The 21,087-nt window shown below is 49.9% G+C and overlaps 1 protein-coding gene across 1 annotated transcript in view; it reads right to left on the minus strand.

Annotated features, from left to right (window-relative positions):
• LOC119972010 (rhophilin-2-like) overlaps window positions 1-1,765 on the minus strand; it is a 48,646-nt gene extending 46,881 nt beyond the window's left edge. Inside the window, exon 1 of the mRNA XM_038808433.1 lies at window positions 1,347-1,765. Within this exon, the coding sequence (XP_038664361.1) occupies window positions 1,347-1,415 (69 nt within the window). The 5' untranslated portion in view covers window positions 1,416-1,765. The remainder of the gene's footprint in view (window positions 1-1,346) is intronic.
• Window positions 1,766-21,087: the final 19,322 nt, after the last annotated feature.

The following is a 21,087-nucleotide window of genomic DNA, read 5'->3' on the forward strand; positions in this document are numbered from 1 at the left end:
CCGCCACAAACCTGGGATCTCCTCGGATCACCTCCCCAACCCAGGATCCCCCCGGATCACCCCCACAAACCAGGTCACCCTGGATCACCCCCACAAACCAGGATCACCCCCACAAACCAGGTCACCCTGGATCACCCCCACCCCCTGGATCACCCCCACAAACCACGGATCCCCTTGGATCACCCCCACAAACCCTGGGATCCCCCCACAAACCCCAGATCCCTCTGGATCCCCCCCACAAACCCCAGATCCCTCTGGATCACCCCCACAAACCCCATGATCCCCCCACAAACCCCGGGATCCCCCCACAAACCCCAGATCCCTCTTGATCACCCCCACAAACTCCATGATCCCCCCCACAAACCCGGGATCCCCCCGGATCCCCCTCACAAACCCGGACCCCCCCCCCCCCCGCGATCCCCGGATCCCCCCGATTCCCCTCACAAACCAGGATCCCCCCGATCCCCCTCACAAACCCGGATCCCCCCCGATCCCCCTCACAAACCCGGATCCCCCTCACAAAGCCGGATCCCCCCCGGTCCCCCTCACAAACCCAGATCCCCCTCACAAACCCGGATCCCCCCGATCCCCCTCACAAACCCGGATCCCCCTCACAAACCCGGATCCCCCGGATCCCCCTCACAAACCCGGATCCCCCTCACAAACCCGGATCCCCCTCACAAACCCGGGATCCCCCCGGATCCCCCTCACAAACCCGGATCCCCCTCACAAACCCGGATCCCCCTCACAATCCCGGATCCCCCTCACAAACCCGGATCCCAACGGATCCCCCTCACAAACCCGGATCCCCCCGCGATCCCGGATCCCCCTCACAAACCCGGATCCCAACGGATCCCCCTCACAAACCCGGATCCCCCCGCGATCCCGGATCCCCCCGATCCCCCTCACAAACCCGGACCCCCCTCACAAACCCGGATCCCCCTCACAAACCCGGATCCCCCTCACAAACCCGGATCCCCCCGCGATCCCGGATCCCCCGGATCCCCCCGCGATCCCGGATCCCCCTCACAAACCCGGATCCCCCGGATCCCCCCGCGATCCCGGATCCCCCCGATCCCCCGGCGATCCCGGATCCCCCCGCGATCCCGGATCCCCCCGATCCCCCTCACAAACCCGGACCCCCCTCACAAACCCGGATCCCCCTCACAAACCCGGATCCCCCTCACAAACCCGGATCCCCCCGCGATCCCGGATCCCCCGGATCCCCCCGCGATCCCGGATCCCCCTCACAAACCCGGATCCCCCGGATCCCCCCGCGATCCCGGATCCCCCCGATCCCCCGGCGATCCCGGATCCCCCCGCGATCCCGGATCCCCCGCACTGACCTTGCGGAATCGGCCGCTCTCTCGGGCCGGACTGACCGGGTGTCCGGCTGTCCGGAGGGTCTCGGTCATCGCGGCCCAACCGACTCCGGATCCCGGGCGGCAGATCCCCTCACTGGATCCCGGGCGGCAGATCCCCTCACTGGATCCCGGGCGGCAGATCCCCTCACTGGATCCCGGGCGGCAGATCCCCGATCCTCTCACCGGGCGCGAGTCGCTCTCTGATCCAAGCTGTGTCCCCCGGTCCCCGATCCACTCGGTCACGGACCCACTCTCGGTCCCCGCCTGTCTCTCTCTCTCTCTCCCCGGACCCACTCGGTCCCTGGATCGCTCGGTGCCGGACCCACTCGGTCCCTGGATCGCTCGGTGCCGGACCCACTCGGTCCCGGTCTGTCTCTCTCCCCGGGCGCCGCTCGCGCTCTGAGCGGCTTCTCCGCCGCGGCCGCCTCTTGAATCCCGAACACAGGCCCCGCCCACTTCTCACAGCCAATCAGAGCGCGGCAACCGGACCCCAATCCCAATAAACCAACAATCCCAATAAAACAGGTCATCAACAAACCCAATAAACCAACTGTTCAATAATCCAGATCCCCAACAATCCCAATAATCCAGATCCCCAACAATCCCAATAAACCAGATCCCCAACAATCCCAATAAATCAGTTCCCCAAAAATCCCAATAAACCAACAATCCCAATAAACCAGATCCCCAACAATCCCAATAATCCAGATCACCAACACTCCCAATAAACCAACAATCCCAATAAACCAGATCCCCAACAATCCCAATAATCCAGATCACCAACACTCCCAATAAACCAACAATCCCAATAAACCAGATCCCAAAAATCCCAATAAACCAACAATCCCAATAAACCAGATCACCAACAATCCCAATAATCCAGATCACCAACAATCCCAATAAACAAACAATCCCAATAAACCAGATCCCCAACAATCCCAATAAACCAACAATCCCAATAATCCAGATCACCAACAATCCCAATAAACCAACAATCCCAATAAACCAACAATCCCAATAAACCAGGTCACAACAAACCCAATAAACCAACTGTTCAATAATCCAGATCCCCAACAATCCCAATAATCCAGATACCCAACAATCCCAATAAACCAGATCCCCAACATTCCCAATAAACCAGATCCCCAACAATCCCAATAATCCAGATCACCAACACTCCCAATAAACCAACAATCCCAATAAACCAGATCCCAAAAATCCCAATAAACCAACAATCCCAATAAACCAGATCCCCAACAATCCCAATAATCCAGATCACCAACAATCCCAAAAAACAAACAATCCCAATAAACCAGATCCCCAACAATCCCAATAAACCAACAATCCCAATAATCCAGATCACCAACAATCCCAATAAACCAACAATCCCAATAAACCAACAATCCCAATAAACCAGGTCATCAACAAACCCAATAAACCAACTGTTCAATAATCCAGATCCCCAACAATCCCAATAATCCAGATCCCCAACAATCCCAATAATCCAGATCCCCAACAATCCCAATAAACCAGATCCCCAACAATCCCAATAAACCAACAATCCCAATAAACCAGATCCCCAACAATCCCAATAAATCAGTTCCCCAAAAATCCTAATAAACCAACAATCCCAATAAACCAGATCCCCAACAATCCCAATAATCCAGATCACCTACACTCCCAATAAACCAACAATCCTAATAAACCAGATACCAAAAATCCCAATAAACCAACAATCCCAATAAACCAGATCCCCAACAATCCCAATAATCCAGATCACCAACAATCCCAATAAACCAACAATCCCAATAAACCAGATCCCCAACAATCCCAATAAACCAACAATCCCAATAAACCAACAATCCCAATAATCCAGATCACCAACAATCCCAATAAACCAGATCCCCAACAATCCCAATAAACCAACAATCCCAATAAACCAGATCCCCAACAATCCCAATAAACCAACAATCCCAATAAACCAGATCCCCAACAATCCCAATAAACCAACAATCCCAATAAACCAACAATCCCAATAATCCAGATCACCAACAATCCCAATAAACCAGATCCCCAACAATCCCAATAAACCAACAATCCCACTAATCCAGATCACCAACAATCCCATAAACCAGATCCCCAACAATCCCAATAAACCAACAATCCCAATAATCCTGATCCCCAACAACCCCAATAAACCAACAATCCCAATAAACCAACATTCCGAATAAACCAGATTCCCAACAACCCCAATAAACCAACAATCCCAATAAACCAACAATCCCAATAATCCAGATCACCAACAATCCCAAAAAACCAACAATCCCAATAAACCAGATCCCCAATAATCCCAATATACCAACAATCCCAATAAACCAACAATCCCAATAAACCAGATCCCAATAATCCAACAATCCCAATTAACCAGATCCCCAACAATCCCAATAATCCAACAATCCCAATAAACCAGGTCCCCAACAATCCCAATAAACCAACAATCACAATAAACCAACAATCCCAATAAACCAGATCATCAACAAACCCAATAAACCAACTGTTCAATAATCCAGATCCCCAACAATCCCAATAAACCAACAATCCCAATAAACCAACAAACCCAATAATCCAGATCCCCAACAATCCCAATAAACCAGATCCCCAACAATCCCAATAAACCAACAATCCCAATAAACCAGATCCCCAACAATCCCAATAAATCAGTTCCCCAAAAATCCTAATAAACCAACAATCCCAATAAACCAGATCCCCAACAATCCCAATAATCCAGATCACCTACACTCCCAATAAACCAACAATCCTAATAAACCAGATCCCAAAAATCCCAATAAACCAACAATCCCAATAAACCAGATCCCCAACAATCCCAATAATCCAGATCACCAACAATCCCAATAAACAAACAATCCCAATAAACCAGATCCCCAACAATCCCAATAAACCAACAATCCCAATAATCCAGATCACCAACAATCCCAATAAACCAACAATCCCAATAAACCAACAATCCCAATAAACCAGGTCATCAACAAACCCAATAAACCAACTGTTCAATAATCCAGATCCCCAACAATCCCAATAATCCAGATCCCCAACAATCCCAATAATCCAGATCCCCAACAATCCCAATAAACCAGATCCCCAACAATCCCAATAAACCAACAATCCCAATAAACCAGATCCCCAACAATCCCAATAAATCAGTTCCCCAAAAATCCTAATAAACCAACAATCCCAATAAACCAGATCCCCAACAATCCCAATAATCCAGATCACCTACACTCCCAATAAACCACCAATCCTAATAAACCAGATCCCAAAAATCCCAATAAACCAACAATCCCAATAAACCAGATCCCCAACAATCCCAATAATCCAGATCACCTACACTCCCAATAAACCAACAATCCTAATAAACCAGATCCCAAAAATCCCAATAAACCAACAATCCCAATAAACCAGATCCCCAACAATCCCAATAATCCAGATCACCAACAATCCCAATAAACCTGATCCACAACAATCCCAATAAACCAACAATCCCAATAAACCAACAATCCCAATAATCCAGATCACCAACAATCCCAATAAACCAGATCCCCAACAATCCCAATAAACCAACAATCCCAATAAACCAGATCCCCAACAATCCCAATAAACCAACAATCCCAATAAACCAACAATCCCAATAATCCAGATCACCAACAATCCCAATAAACCAGATCCCCAACAATCCCAATAAACCAACAATCCCAATAAACCAGATCCCCAACAATCCCAATAAACCAGATCCCCAACAATCCCAATAAACCAACAATCCCACTAATCCAGATCACCAACAATCCCATAAACCAGATCCCCAACAATCCCAATAAACCAACAATCCCAATAATCCTGATCCCCAACAACCCCAATAAACCAACAATCCCAATAAACCAACATTCCGAATAAACCAGATTCCCAACAACCCCAATAAACCAACAATCCCAATAAACCAACAATCCCAATAATCCAGATCACCAACAATCCCAAAAAACCAACAATCCCAATAAACCAGATCCCCAATAATCCCAATATACCAACAATCCCAATAAACCAACAATCCCAATAAACCAGATCCCAATAATCCAACAATCCCAATTAACCAGATCCCCAACAATCCCAATAATCCAACAATCCCAATAAACCAGGTCCCCAACAATCCCAATAAACCAACAATCACAATAAACCAACAATCCCAATAAACCAGATCATCAACAAACCCAATAAACCAACTGTTCAATAATCCAGATCCCCAACAATCCCAATAATCCAGACCCCAACAATCCCAATAAACCAGATCCCCAACAATCCCAATAAACCAACAATCCCAATAAACCAGATCCCCAACAATCCCAATAAACCAACAATCCCAATAAACCAGTTCCCCAAAAATCCCATATACAACAACAATCCCAATAAACCAACTGTTCAATAATCCAGATCCCCAACAATCCCAATAATCCAGATCCCCAAAAATCCCAATAAACCAACTGTTCAATACTCCAGATCCCCAACAATCCCAATAAACCAACAATCCCAATAAACCAACAAACCCAATAATCCAGATCCCCAACAATCCCAATAATCCAAATCCCCAAAAATCCCAATAAACCAACAATCACAATAAACCAATAATCCAGATCATCAACAAACCCAATAAACCAACTGTTCAATAATCCAGATCCCCAACAATCCCAATAAACCAGATCCCCAACAATCCCAATAAACCAACAATCCCAAAAAACCAACAATCCCAATAAACCAGATCCCCAATAATCCCAATATACCAACAATCCCAATAAACCAACAATCCCAATAAACCAGATCCCAATAATCCAACAATCCCAATTAACCAGATCCCCAACAATCCCAATAATCCAACAATCCCAATAAACCAGGTCCCCAACAATCCCAATAAACCAACAATCACAATAAACCAACAATCCCAATAAACCAGATCATCAACAAACCCAATAAACCAACTGTTCAATAATCCAGATCCCCAACAATCCCAATAAACCAACAATCCCAATAAACCAACAAACCCAATAATCCAGATCCCCAACAATCCCAATAATCCAGATCCCCAAAAATCCCAATAAACCAACTGTTCAATAATCCAGATCCCCAACAATCCCAATAAACCAACAATCCCAATAAACCAACAAACCCAATAATCCAGATCCCCAACAATCCCAATAATCCAGATCCCCAAAAATCCCAATAAACCAACTGTTCAATAATCCAGATCCCCAACAATCCCAATAAACCAACAATCCCAATAAACCAACAAACCCAATAATCCAGATCCCCAACAATCCCAATAATCCAAATCCCCAAAAATCCCAATAAACCAACAATCACAATAAACCAATAATCCAGATCATCAACAAACCCAATAAACAAACTGTTCAATAATCCAGATCCCCAACAATCCCAATAAACCAGATCCCCAACAATCCCAATAAACCAACAATCCCAAAAAACCAACAATCCCAATAAACCAGATCCCCAATAATCCCAATATACCAACAATCCCAATAAACCAACAATCCCAATAAACCAGATCCCAATAATCCAACAATCCCAATTAACCAGATCCCCAACAATCCCAATAATCCAACAATCCCAATAAACCAGGTCCCCAACAATCCCAATAAACCAACAATCACAATAAACCAACAATCCCAATAAACCAGATCATCAACAAACCCAATAAACCAACTGTTCAATAATCCAGATCCCCAACAATCCCAATAAACCAGACCCCAACAATCCCAATAAACCAGGTCCCCAACAATCCCAATAAACCAACAATCCCAATAAACCAGATCCCCAACAATCCCAATAAACCAACAATCCCAAATAAACCAACAATCCCAATAAACCAGATCCCCAACAATCCCAATAAACCAACAATCCCAATTAACCAGATCCCCAACAATCCCAATAAACCAACAATCCCAATAAACCAACAATCCCAATAAACCAGACCCCAACAATCCCAATAAACCAGGTCCCCAACAATCCCAATAAACCAACAATCCCAATAAACCAGATCCCCAACAATCCCAATAAACCAACAATCCCAAATAAACCAACAATCCCAATAAACCAGATCCCCAACAATCCCAATAAACCAACAATCCCAATTAACCAGATCCCCAACAATCCCAATAAACCAACAATCCCAAATAAACCAGATCCCCAACAATCCCAATAAACCAACAATCCCAAATAAGCCAGATCCCCAACAATCCCAATAAACCAGATCCCCAATAATCCCAATATACCAACAATCCCAATAAACCAACAATCCCAATAAACCAGATCCCAATAATCCAACAATCCCAATTAACCAGATCCCCAACAATCCCAATAATCCAACAATCCCAATAAACCAGGTCCCCAACAATCCCAATAAACCAACAATCACAATAAACCAACAATCCCAATAAACCAGATCATCAACAAACCCAATAAACCAACTGTTCAATAATCCAGATCCCCAACAATCCCAATAAACCAACAAACCCAATAATCCAGATCCCCAACAATCCCAATAATCCAGATCCCCAAAAATCCCAATAAACCAACTGTTCAATAATCCAGATCCCCAACAATCCCAATAAACCAACAATCCCAATAAACCAACAAACCCAATAATCCAGATCCCCAACAATCCCAATAATCCAAATCCCCACAAATCCCAATAAACCAACAATCACAATAAACCAATAATCCAGATCATCAACAAACCCAATAAACAAACTGTTCAATAATCCAGATCCCCAACAATCCCAATAAACCAGATCCCCAACAATCCCAATAAACCAACAATCCCAAAAAACCAACAATCCCAATAAACCAGATCCCCAATAATCCCAATATACCAACAATCCCAATAAACCAACAATCCCAATAAACCAGATCCCAATAATCCAACAATCCCAATTAACCAGATCCCCAACAATCCCAATAATCCAACAATCCCAATAAACCAGGTCCCCAACAATCCCAATAAACCAACAATCACAATAAACCAACAATCCCAATAAACCAGATCATCAACAAACCCAATAAACCAACTGTTCAATAATCCAGATCCCCAACAATCCCAATAAACCAGACCCCAACAATCCCAATAAACCAGGTCCCCAACAATCCCAATAAACCAACAATCCCAATAAACCAGATCCCCAACAATCCCAATAAACCAACAATCCCAAATAAACCAACAATCCCAATAAACCAGATCCCCAACAATCCCAATAAACCAACAATCCCAATTAACCAGATCCCCAACAATCCCAATAAACCAACAATCCCAATAAACCAACAATCCCAATAAACCAGACCCCAACAATCCCAATAAACCAGGTCCCCAACAATCCCAATAAACCAACAATCCCAATAAACCAGATCCCCAACAATCCCAATAAACCAACAATCCCAAATAAACCAACAATCCCAATAAACCAGATCCCCAACAATCCCAATAAACCAACAATCCCAATTAACCAGATCCCCAACAATCCCAATAAACCAACAATCCCAAATAAACCAGATCCCCAACAATCCCAATAAACCAACAATCCCAAATAAACCAGATCCCCAACAATCCCAATAAACCAACAATCCCAAATAAACCAGATCCCCAACAATCCCAATAAACCAGACTCCCAACAATCCCAATAAACCAACAATCCCAATAAACCAGATCCCCAACAATCCCAATAAACCAACAATCCCAATACACCAGGCCCCCAACAGTCCCAATAAACCAGGTCCCCAACAATCCCAATAAACCAACAATCCCAATAATCCAGGTCTCCAACAATCCCAATAAACCAACAATCCCAATAAACCAAAAATCCCAACAAACCAGACCCCCAACAATCCCAATAAACCAGGTCCCCAACAATCCCAATAAACCAACAATCTCAATAAACCAGATCCCCAAAAATCCCAATAAACCAACAATCCCAATAAACCAGGTCCCCAACAATCCCAATAAACCAACAATCCCAATTAACCAGATCCCCAACAATCCCAATAAACTAACAATCCCAAATAAACCAGATCCCCAACAATCCCAATAAACCAACTACCCCAATAAACCAGACCCCCAACAATCCCAATTAACCAGATCCCCAACAATCCCAATAAACCAACAATCCCAAATAAACCAGATCCCCAACAATCCCAATAAACCAACAATCCCAAATAAGCCAGATCCCCAACAATCCCAATAAACCAGATCCCCAATAATCCCAATATACCAACAATCCCAATAAACCAACAATCCCAATAAACCAGATCCCAATAATCCAACAATCCCAATTAACCAGATCCCCAACAATCCCAATAATCCAACAATCCCAATAAACCAGGTCCCCAACAATCCCAATAAACCAACAATCACAATAAACCAACAATCCCAATAAACCAGATCATCAACAAACCCAATAAACCAACTGTTCAATAATCCAGATCCCCAACAATCCCAATAAACCAACAAACCCAATAATCCAGATCCCCAACAATCCCAATAATCCAGATCCCCAAAAATCCCAATAAACCAACTGTTCAATAATCCAGATCCCCAACAATCCCAATAAACCAACAATCCCAATAAACCAACAAACCCAATAATCCAGATCCCCAACAATCCCAATAATCCAAATCCCCACAAATCCCAATAAACCAACAATCACAATAAACCAATAATCCAGATCATCAACAAACCCAATAAACAAACTGTTCAATAATCCAGATCCCCAACAATCCCAATAAACCAGATCCCCAACAATCCCAATAAACCAACAATCCCAAAAAACCAACAATCCCAATAAACCAGATCCCCAATAATCCCAATATACCAACAATCCCAATAAACCAACAATCCCAATAAACCAGATCCCAATAATCCAACAATCCCAATTAACCAGATCCCCAACAATCCCAATAATCCAACAATCCCAATAAACCAGGTCCCCAACAATCCCAATAAACCAACAATCACAATAAACCAACAATCCCAATAAACCAGATCATCAACAAACCCAATAAACCAACTGTTCAATAATCCAGATCCCCAACAATCCCAATAAACCAGACCCCAACAATCCCAATAAACCAGGTCCCCAACAATCCCAATAAACCAACAATCCCAATAAACCAGATCCCCAACAATCCCAATAAACCAACAATCCCAAATAAACCAACAATCCCAATAAACCAGATCCCCAACAATCCCAATAAACCAACAATCCCAATTAACCAGATCCCCAACAATCCCAATAAACCAACAATCCCAATAAACCAACAATCCCAATAAACCAGACCCCAACAATCCCAATAAACCAGGTCCCCAACAATCCCAATAAACCAACAATCCCAATAAACCAGATCCCCAACAATCCCAATAAACCAACAATCCCAAATAAACCAACAATCCCAATAAACCAGATCCCCAACAATCCCAATAAACCAACAATCCCAATTAACCAGATCCCCAACAATCCCAATAAACCAACAATCCCAAATAAACCAGATCCCCAACAATCCCAATAAACCAACAATCCCAAATAAACCAGATCCCCAACAATCCCAATAAACCAACAATCCCAAATAAACCAGATCCCCAACAATCCCAATAAACCAGACTCCCAACAATCCCAATAAACCAACAATCCCAATAAACCAGATCCCCAACAATCCCAATAAACCAACAATCCCAATACACCAGGCCCCCAACAGTCCCAATAAACCAGGTCCCCAACAATCCCAATAAACCAACAATCCCAATAATCCAGGTCTCCAACAATCCCAATAAACCAACAATCCCAATAAACCAAAAATCCCAACAAACCAGACCCCCAACAATCCCAATAAACCAGGTCCCCAACAATCCCAATAAACCAACAATCTCAATAAACCAGATCCCCAAAAATCCCAATAAACCAACAATCCCAATAAACCAGGTCCCCAACAATCCCAATAAACCAACAATCCCAATTAACCAGATCCCCAACAATCCCAATAAACTAACAATCCCAAATAAACCAGATCCCCAACAATCCCAATAAACCAACTACCCCAATAAACCAGACCCCCAACAATCCCAATTAACCAGATCCCCAACAATCCCAATAAACCAACAATCCCAATAAACCAACAATTCCAATAAACCAGTTCCCAAAAAATCCCAATAAACCAACAATCGCAAATAAACCAGATCCCCAATAATCCCAATAAACCAACAATCCCAATAAACCAGACCCCCAACAATCCCAATAAACCAGATCCCCAACAATCCCAATAAACCAACAATCCCAATAATCCAGATCCCCAACAATCCCAATAAACCAACAATCCCAATAAACCAGATCCCCAACAATCCCAATAAACCAGATCCCCAACAATCCCAATAAACCAACAATCCCAATAAACCAGACCCCCAACAATCCCAATAAACCAGATCCCCAACAATCCCAATAAACCAACAATCCCAATAATCCAGATCCCCAACAATCCCAATAAACCAACAATCCCAATAAACCAGGGACGCAAAGGCCAGAATACCGGCCTCTTTCACCTCCTGCACTCCCGGCTCTACTGCTACCCCAAATATTGCGAGCCCCCAGCCCGGCTCCACCGTGGAGCCAACCACCCTGGACAACGTTTCCGCAACGCCCCTCCAAAAGCCCTCCAGCACAAGGCACACCCAAACATGTGGGTATGGTTTGCTGGGCACCCAGAATACCTGACGCATCTGTCCTCTCCCCCAAAGAACCGGTTCAGCCTAGTCCCAGTCATGTGCGCCCTATGCAGCACCTTTAATTGAATTAAACTAAGCCTCGCGCAGGAGGAGGAGGAATTCACCCTCCCCAGGCATCCGCCCCCTCGTCGATCTCCTCTCCCAACTCCTCCTCCCACTTATCCTTCAGCTCCTCCACCGAGGCCTCCTCCCCCTCCTGCATCACTTGGTAGATTGCCGAAATCCTCCCCTCACCGACCCACGTCCCTGAGAGCACCCTGTCCTGAACCCCCCTTGGCAGCAACATTGGAAACTCCGCCACCTGCCGTCTAACAAACACCCTTACCTGCATATACCTGAAGGTATTCCCTGGGGGGAGGCCCAGCCTTCCCTCCAACTCCTCTAGGGTTGCAAACTTCCCGTCGGGAAAGAGATCCCCCATCCGCCTGATACCTGCCCTGTGCCAGCTCAAAAATCCTCCGTCCATCCTCCCTGATACAAACCGGTGGTTCCCCCGCATCGGGGACCAAACTGAAGCCTTCACCTCCCCCCTAGGCCGCCTCCACTGCCCCCAAATTCACCTCCCCCCTAGGCCGCCTCCACTACCGGACTCATAGAATACCTTGCTGGGGGGAGCGGCAACGGCGCCGTCACCAGCGCCTCCAGGCTCGTGCCCACACAGGATGCCACCTCCATCCTTTTCCATGCTGCCCCCTCCCCTCCATCACCCACCTACGTATCATCGCCACATTGGCGGCCCAGTAGTACCCACATAAGTTGGGCAACGCCAACCCCCTACTATCCCTGCTCCGCTCCAGGAATACCCTCCTCACCCTCGGGGTCTTCTGCGCCCACACAAACCCCATAACGCTCCTATTGACCTGCCTGAATAAAGCCTCGGAATCATGATAGGGAGACACTGGAAGAGGAACAAGAACCTCGGGAGCACCGTCATTTTGACAGACTGGACCCTGCCTGCTAGGGAGAGTGGCAACACAGCCCACCTCCTAAACTCCTCCTCCATCTGCTTCACCAGCTTCGTAAAGTTGAGCCTTTGCAGGGCCCCCCAGCTCCTGGCTATCTGGACCCCCAGGTACCTGAAACTCCTCTCCGCCTTTTCAGCAGGAGCTCCCCAATCCCCCTCCCCTGGTCCCCCGGATGCACTACAAACAGCTTACTCTTCCCCACGTTGAGCTCATACCCGGAGAAGTCCCCGAACTCCTCCAGAATCCTCATCACCTCCGGCATCCCCCCACAGGGTCTGTCACGTACAACAATAAATCATCCACGTATAACGACAGCTGATGCTCCCCCCCCCCCACCCCCGCACTATCCCCCTCCAATTCCTCGACTCCCTCAGCACCATGGCCAGCGGTTCGATCGCCAGCGCGAACAACAGGGGAGACAGGGGGCACCCCTGCCTCGTCCCCCGGTACAGTCGAAAATACGCCGACCCCCTCCCATTCGTAACCACACTCGCCACCGGGGCTTCATACAACAGCCTCACCCACTTAATAAATCCCTCTCCAAACCCAAACCTTTTCAACACCTCCCACAGATACTCCCACTCCACCCTATCAAAGGCCTTCTCCGCATCCATCGCCGCCACTATCTCCGCCTCCCCTTCCACCGCCGGCATCATAACGACATTCAGCAGCCTCCGCACCTTACCATTCAACTGCCTCCCCTTCACAAAACCCGTCTGATCCTCGTGTGTGACCTGCAGCACCACGTCCTCCACCCTCCTGGCCAATATCTTTGCTAGCAACTTCGCGTCAACATTCAGGAGTGAAATCGGTCTATACGACCCACACTGTTGGGGATCCTTATCCCGCTTCAGAATCAGTGAGATCAGCGCCCGAGACATTGTCGGGGGGCAAAGCCCCCCCCCCCCCCCCCCCCTCGCCTCATTAAAGGTCCTCACTAGCAGCGGGCCCAGCAGGTCTGAAAACTTCTTATAGAATTCAACCGGGAACCCATCAGGCCCCGGTGCCTTCCCCGACTGCATGCTCCCCATCGCATTAACCAGCTCCTCCAGCGAAACTGGGGCCCCCAACCCCCCCACCTGCTTCTCCCCCACTCTCGGGAACCTTAGCTTGCCCAGAAAGCGATCCATCCCTCCCTCCTCCACTAGGGGTACTGACCGGTATAGCTCCTCATAAAAAGTCCTGAACACTCCGTTAATGCCCCTCGCACTTCGAACCAGACTCCCTCCTCCATCCCTAACTCCCCCTATCTCCCTCGCCGCCTCCCGCTTCCGGAGCTGGTGCGCCAGCATCCGACTCGTCTTTCCCCCGTATTCGTATACCGCCCCCTGTGCCCTCCTCCGCTGCGCCTCTGCCTTCCTGGTGGTCAATATATCAAACTCCGCTTGGAGGCTGCACTGCTTCCTCAACAACCCTTCCTCCGGGACCTCCGCGTACTCCCTGTCCAACCTCACCATCTCTTCCACCAGCCTCTCCCTCTTCTCCCCCCTCTCCCTATGCACCCTGATGGAGATCAGCTCCCCCCTAACCACCGCCTTCAGCGCCTCCCACACCACCCCCACCTGCACCTCCCCGTTATTGTTAATTTCTAGGTTCCCCTCTATACACCTCCTGACCCGCCCGCAGACCTCCTCGTCCGACGGCAGCCCCACCTCTAACTGCCACATCGGACGCTGGTCCCTCCCCTCCCCCAGCATCAGGTCCACCCAATGCGGGGCGTGGTCTGAAATGGCTATCGCCGAATTCTCCGCCCCTACCACCCTCGGAATCAACGCCCTACTCAAAACAAAAAAGTCAATCCGGGAGTAGGCCTTATGGACATGGGAGAAGAACGAAAATTCCCTAACCCCCAGCCTCATGAATCTCCAAGGGTCCACCCCTCCCATCTGGTCCATGAACCCCCTCAGCACTGTGGCCGCCGCCGGCCTCTTACCCGTCCTGGACCTGGAGCGATTCAGTGCTGGGTCCAGCACTGTATTGAAATCCCCTCCCATTATTAAACCCCCTGTCTCAAGGTCAGGAATCCGGCCCAGCATGCGCCGCATGAAGCCTCCATCGTCCCAGTTCGGGGCGTACACATTAACCAGCACCACCCGCTCCCCCTGGAGCTTACCGCTCACCATCACATACCTGCCGCCACTGTCCCCCTGGAGCCTACCGCTTACCATCACATACCTGCCGCCACTGTCCGCCTGGAGCCTACCGCTTACCATCACATACCTGCCGCTACTGTCCGCCACCACACTCGACGCCACAAACGACACTCTCTTCCCCACCAAAATCGCCACCCCCCCCCCCCCCCCCGGTTCTTCGCATCTAACCCCGAATGGAACTCGGCCAGTCACGTGCCTGCGTCCCCCACACAGCCCGTTCCCCGCAGTGGCAAATCCTCGTCCCGACCCCTCCTAAAAGCCTCAGTTCCCCTTCGGCCCTTCCAGCAGCAACCCAGTACCCCCCCAATCCCCCCCCCCCCAGTCCACTCCCCTCCCCCCCTAGCTAGGGCCCCCATAGCTGCGTTGCACCTCCCATTGTACTCCCGTAAGTCAGCTGACTCCTGTTGCCCCCGGCTGCTCCCACCCCCCCCCCCCCCCCCCCCCCCCCCTGGTGTAACACTGCTCCTCCCCTCCCTGCCCCCCAACAAGCACAATCCCCTCCCGTTCCGGCCCCGGCGCGGGAAAAAAGCCCGCGCCACCCGCTCGGCCGGTCCCGCCCCCTCTGGCGCAGTTCCCTTTCCAGGCCCAAACTCCCCAGGCCACCCTACCCTCCCCCGAGGCCACGTCCACCTTCACCCCCCTTCCCCGAGCCCATCCGCCGGGCCTTCAAAACATCCCCCAAACTCCCCAAGAAACAAAGGAACAAGGAAGGAAAACCCCAAAACACTTTACACCAATCCCCGACCAACCCCCAGCCCTCAGTCTGAGCAAAGGCCCAGGCCTCCTCCGGGGAGTCAAAGTAATGATGACGGTCTTTATAGGTGACCCACAGGAGTGCCGGCTGTAACAGGCCAAACTTCACCCCTCTCCTGTGCAGCACTGCTTTCGACCGGTTATAACCGGCCCTTTTCCTCGCCACCTCCACGCTCCAGTCCTGGTAAATACGGATCTCCGCATTCTCCCACCTGCTGCTCCGCTCCTTCTCGGCCCACCTCAGCACATTCTCGATCAGTGAACCGGTGGAACCGCACCAGCACCGCCCTTGGCGGGTCACTGGGCTTGGGCTTCCTCACCAGCACTCGGTGGGCCCCCTCCAGCTCCAAGGGCCCTTGGAAGGACCCCACTCCCATCAGCGAGTTCAGCATGGTGACCACATAGACCCCCAGGTCCGATCCCTCCAGCCGCTCCGGGAGGCCCAGGATTCGCAGATTCTTCCGCCGCGAGCGGTTCTCCATTTCCTCCAGCCTCGCCTGCCATTTTGTTCTTTCTCCCTCGCACCTTTCTCTGCTCCAGTGTCGATTTTTCTATCTCCCCGCTCCTGGCCCAGTCCATCCAACAACAGGGAGGTATTGTTGTTGCCTTCCCACACCGGGAAAGGTCCGTCCAGCGCCGTTACCGGTCCTAAAAAAGAGCCCAAAAGTCCGATGAAAGCGGGAGCCGCCGAACGTGCGGCTTAGCTCCACATCGCCACAACCGGAAGCCATCTGCGTGGGTTTCCTCCGGGTGCTCCGGTTTCCTCCCACAAGCCCCGAAAGACGTGCTGTTGGGTGGATTGGACATTCTGAATTCTCCCTCTGTGACCCGAACAGGCGCCGGAATGTGGCGACTAGGGGATTTTCACAGTGACCTCATTGCAGGGTTAATGTAAGCCTATTTTTGACACTAATGAAGGTTATTAAAAACCAGATACCTTCAAGCAGTTCACTTACTGAAAGGTTTTTACCCAGGTATCTTTAATAACGAGGAGAACTACAAACACAAATTCAAGGTCAACGATATTTATTTCACATACAACTGACCCGTATACTATCCACAAATTTAATCTAGAGGTACCCAAGGTTGGTTTATACAACCCGGAAGGACGACTTGGTAGGCCGTGGATCTGATTCGTGACCCCCTCTGGTTTACCGTTGCGAAGGTGGTTCTCGCACGCAGTCTCTGCCTTCCTTCCTTCTCTGGCCAGTTGTCTTGACTGCCCCTGCCTGGGGTCTCCGCTCCGGATGTGCCCTGGCTGCCTGTTTTAATCCCTGTTCCTTCACCCCCCCTTTTGTCATTCCCTCAGGCTTTCTGCCAGCGATGCCTCAGGAGAGGGCTGCCAGCAGCCAATGGTCCAGTTGATGACCATTTGACAAGTCACCTCAGGTGTCCCATCTCTGGTGGTGTGGGTTTCACTTCACCTGTTCCCAAATAAATGAACAGCAGAAACTCTGGGTGACAGGAAGTCTGGCCTGATCTGGGATCCTGACAATAGACCTGACAGCATATCAATAGCGTGTGAAGATCTCCTGACGGCTGATTGACGGGGCAGGTCCAGACATGTTTTGGCAGCTTCTCTGTTGGTTGTTTATTTGAACTTAGCCAGTTTGAATTCCCATGGTGCTATGTGCTGGAGTGTCTGTGGCTTGATTTAAAGTGCCCAGTTCTTTTATTTAAAATACCCAATGTTAATCGGGCCTAAATCCAGGCCTTGCTAGGTTACCACAGAGGTTATTGTGAAGTGGCCAATTCTGCATCTCAGGGACATTGACTGACTCCCAGACGGGAAAATCAGCGTGTGGAAATGTTCTAGTTGATTTCTTTCTGCTCGCTTGGATCATTCAGCGGCTGGGGCGCTTTGGGAATGGGAATAATGTCGCTGCCTGGACAGTGTGCTTGTACAGTAGCTTCAACTGGCATTCCGCAATTGGAAACCTGTAGTTATACTGGAGCAGGAGAGCCATGATGTGGAGATGCCGGCGTTGGACTGGGGTGGGCACAGTAAGAAGTCTGACAACACCAGGTTAAAGTCCAACAGGTTTGTTTCAAACACGAGCTTCAGCTCGCTGTCTACACCGGGAGTGCCTTCAGCTCCCTGTCTACACCGGGAGTGCATTCAGCTCGCTGTCTACACCGGGAGTGCATTCAGCTCACTGTCTACACCGGGAGTGCATTCAGCTCGCTGTCTACACCGGGAGTGCACCTACACCGGGAGTGCATTCAGCTCCCTGTCTACACCGGGAGTGCATTCAGCTCGCTGTCTACACCGGGAGTGCATTCAGCTCACTGTCTACACCGGGAGTACATTCAGCTCGCTGTCTACACCGGGAGTGCATTCAGCCCGCTGCCTACACCGGGAGTGCATTCAGCTCACTGTCTACACCGGGAGTACATTCAGCTCCCTGTCTACACCGGGAGTGCATTCAGCTCACTGTCTACACCGGGAGTGCATTCAGCTCCCTGTCTACACCGGGAGTGTATTCAGCTCACTGTCTACACCGGGAGTGCATTCAGCTCTCTGTCTACATCGGGAGTGCATTCAGCTCACTGTCTACACCGGGAGTGCATTCAGCTCCTTGTCAACACCGGGAGTGCATTCAGCTCCCTGTCTACACCGGGAGTACATTCAGCTCCTTGTCTACACCGGGAGGGCATTCAGCTCGCTGTCTACACCGGGAGTGCATTCAGCTCACTGTCTACACCGGGAGTACTTTCAGCTCCCTGTCTACACCGGGAGTACACTCAGCTCCCTGTCTACACCGGGAGTGCATTCAGCTCCCTGTCTACACCGGGAGTGACTCAGCTCGCTGTCTACACCGGGAGTACATTCAGCTCACTGTCTACACCGGGAGTGCATTCAGCTCACTGTCTACACCGGGAGCGCATTCAGCTCCCTGTCTACACCGGGAGTGCATTCAGCTCCCTGTCTACACCGGGAGTGACTCAGCTCGCTGTCTACACCGGGAGTGCATCCCTGTCTACACCGGGAGTACATTCAGCTCACTGTCTACACCGGGAGTGCATTCAGCTCACTGTCTACACCGGGAGTGCATTCAGCTCCTTGTCAACACCGGGAGTGCATTCAGCTCACTGTCTACACCGGGAGTGCATTCAGCTCCCTGTCTACACCGGGAGTGCATTCAGCTCCCAGTCTACACCGGGAGTGCATTCAGCTCCCTGTCTACACCGGGAGTGCATTCAGCTCCTTGTCAACACCGGGAGTGCATTCAGCTCACTGTCTACACCGGGAGTGCATTCAGCTCACTGTCTACACCGGGAGTGTATTCAGCTCACTGTCTACACCGGGAGTGCATTCAGCTCACTGCCTACACCGGGAGTACATTCAGCTCGCTGTCTACACCGGGAGTGCATTCAGCTCGCTGTCTACACCGGGAGTGCATTCAGCTCGCTGTCTACACCGGGAGTACATTCAGCTCACTGTCTACACCGGGAGCGCATTCAGCTCCCTGTCTACACCGGGAGTACATTCAGCTCACTGTCTACACCGGGAGCGCATTCAGCTCGCTGTCTACACCGGGAGTGCATTGAGCTCCCTGTCTACACCGGGAGTGCATTCAGCTCACTGTCTACACCGGGAGTGCATTCAGCTCCCTGTCTACACCGGGAGTGCATTCAGCTCACTGCCTACACCGGGAGTGCATTCAGCTCACTGTCTATACCGGGAGTGCATTCAGCTCCCTGTCTACACCGGGAGTGCATTCAGCTCTCTGTCAACACCGGGAGTACATTCAGCTCGCTGTCTACACCGGGAGTACATTCAGCTCTCTGTCTACACCGGGAGTGCATTCAGCTCACTGTCTACACCGGGAGTACATTCAGCACGCTGTCTACACCGGGGGTGCATTCAGCTCGCTGTCTACACCGGGAGTGACTCAGCTCGCTGTCTACACCGGGAGTACATTCAGCTCACTGTCTACACCGGGAGTGACGCAGCTCGCTGTCTACACCGGGAGTGCATTCAGCTCGCTGTCTACACCGGGAGCGCATTCAGCTCCCTGTCTACACCGGGAGTGCATTCAGCTCCCTGTCTACACCGGGAGTGACTCAGCTCACTGTCTACACCGGGAGTGCATTCAGCTCCCTGTCTACACCGGGAGTACATTCAGCTTGCTGTCTACACCGGGAGTGACGCAGCTCGCTGTATACACCGGGAGTACATTCAGCTCGCTGTCTACACCGGGAGCGCATTCAGCTCCCTGTCTACACCGGGAGTGCATTCAGCTCACTGTCTACACCGGGAGTACATTCAGCTCGCTGTCTACACCGGGAGTGCATTCAGCTCCCCGTCTCCACTGGGAGTGCGTTCAGCTCGCTGTCTACACCGGGAGTGCGTTCAGCTCCGTGTCTACACCGGGAGCGCATTCAGCTCACTGTCTACACCGGGAGTGACTCAGCTCACTGTCTACACCGGGAGTGACGCAGCTCACTGTCTACACCGGGAGTGCATTCAGCTCCCTGTCTACACCGGGAGTGCATTCAGCTCCCTGTCTACACCGGGAGTGACTCAGCTCACTGTCTACACCGGGAGTGCACTCAGCTCGCTGTCTACACCGGGAGTGCATTCAGCTCCCTGTCTACACCGGGTGTGCATTCAGCTCGCTGTCTACACCGGGAGTGTATTCAGCTTGCTGTCTACACCGGGAGTACATTCAGCTTGCTGTCTACACCGGGAGTGCATTCAGCTTGCTGTCTACACAGGGAGTACATTCAGCTCCCTGTCTACACCGGGAGTACATTCAGCTCCCTGTCTACACCGGGAGTACATTCAGCTCCCTGTCTACACCGGGAGTACATTCAGCTCACTGTCTACACCGGGAGTGCATTCAGCTCACTGTCTACACCGGGAGTGCATTCAGCTCCCTGTCTACACCGGGAGTGCATTCAGCTCCTTGTCAACACCGGGAGTGCATTCAGCTCCCTGTCTACACCGGGAGTGCATTCAGCTCGCTGTCTACACCGAGAGTGCATTCAGCTCCCTGTCTACA

The sequence above is a fragment of the Scyliorhinus canicula genome, chromosome 9 (genome assembly GCF_902713615.1).
Source record: "Scyliorhinus canicula chromosome 9, sScyCan1.1, whole genome shotgun sequence".
Taxonomy (NCBI): Eukaryota; Metazoa; Chordata; class Chondrichthyes; order Carcharhiniformes; family Scyliorhinidae; genus Scyliorhinus; species Scyliorhinus canicula.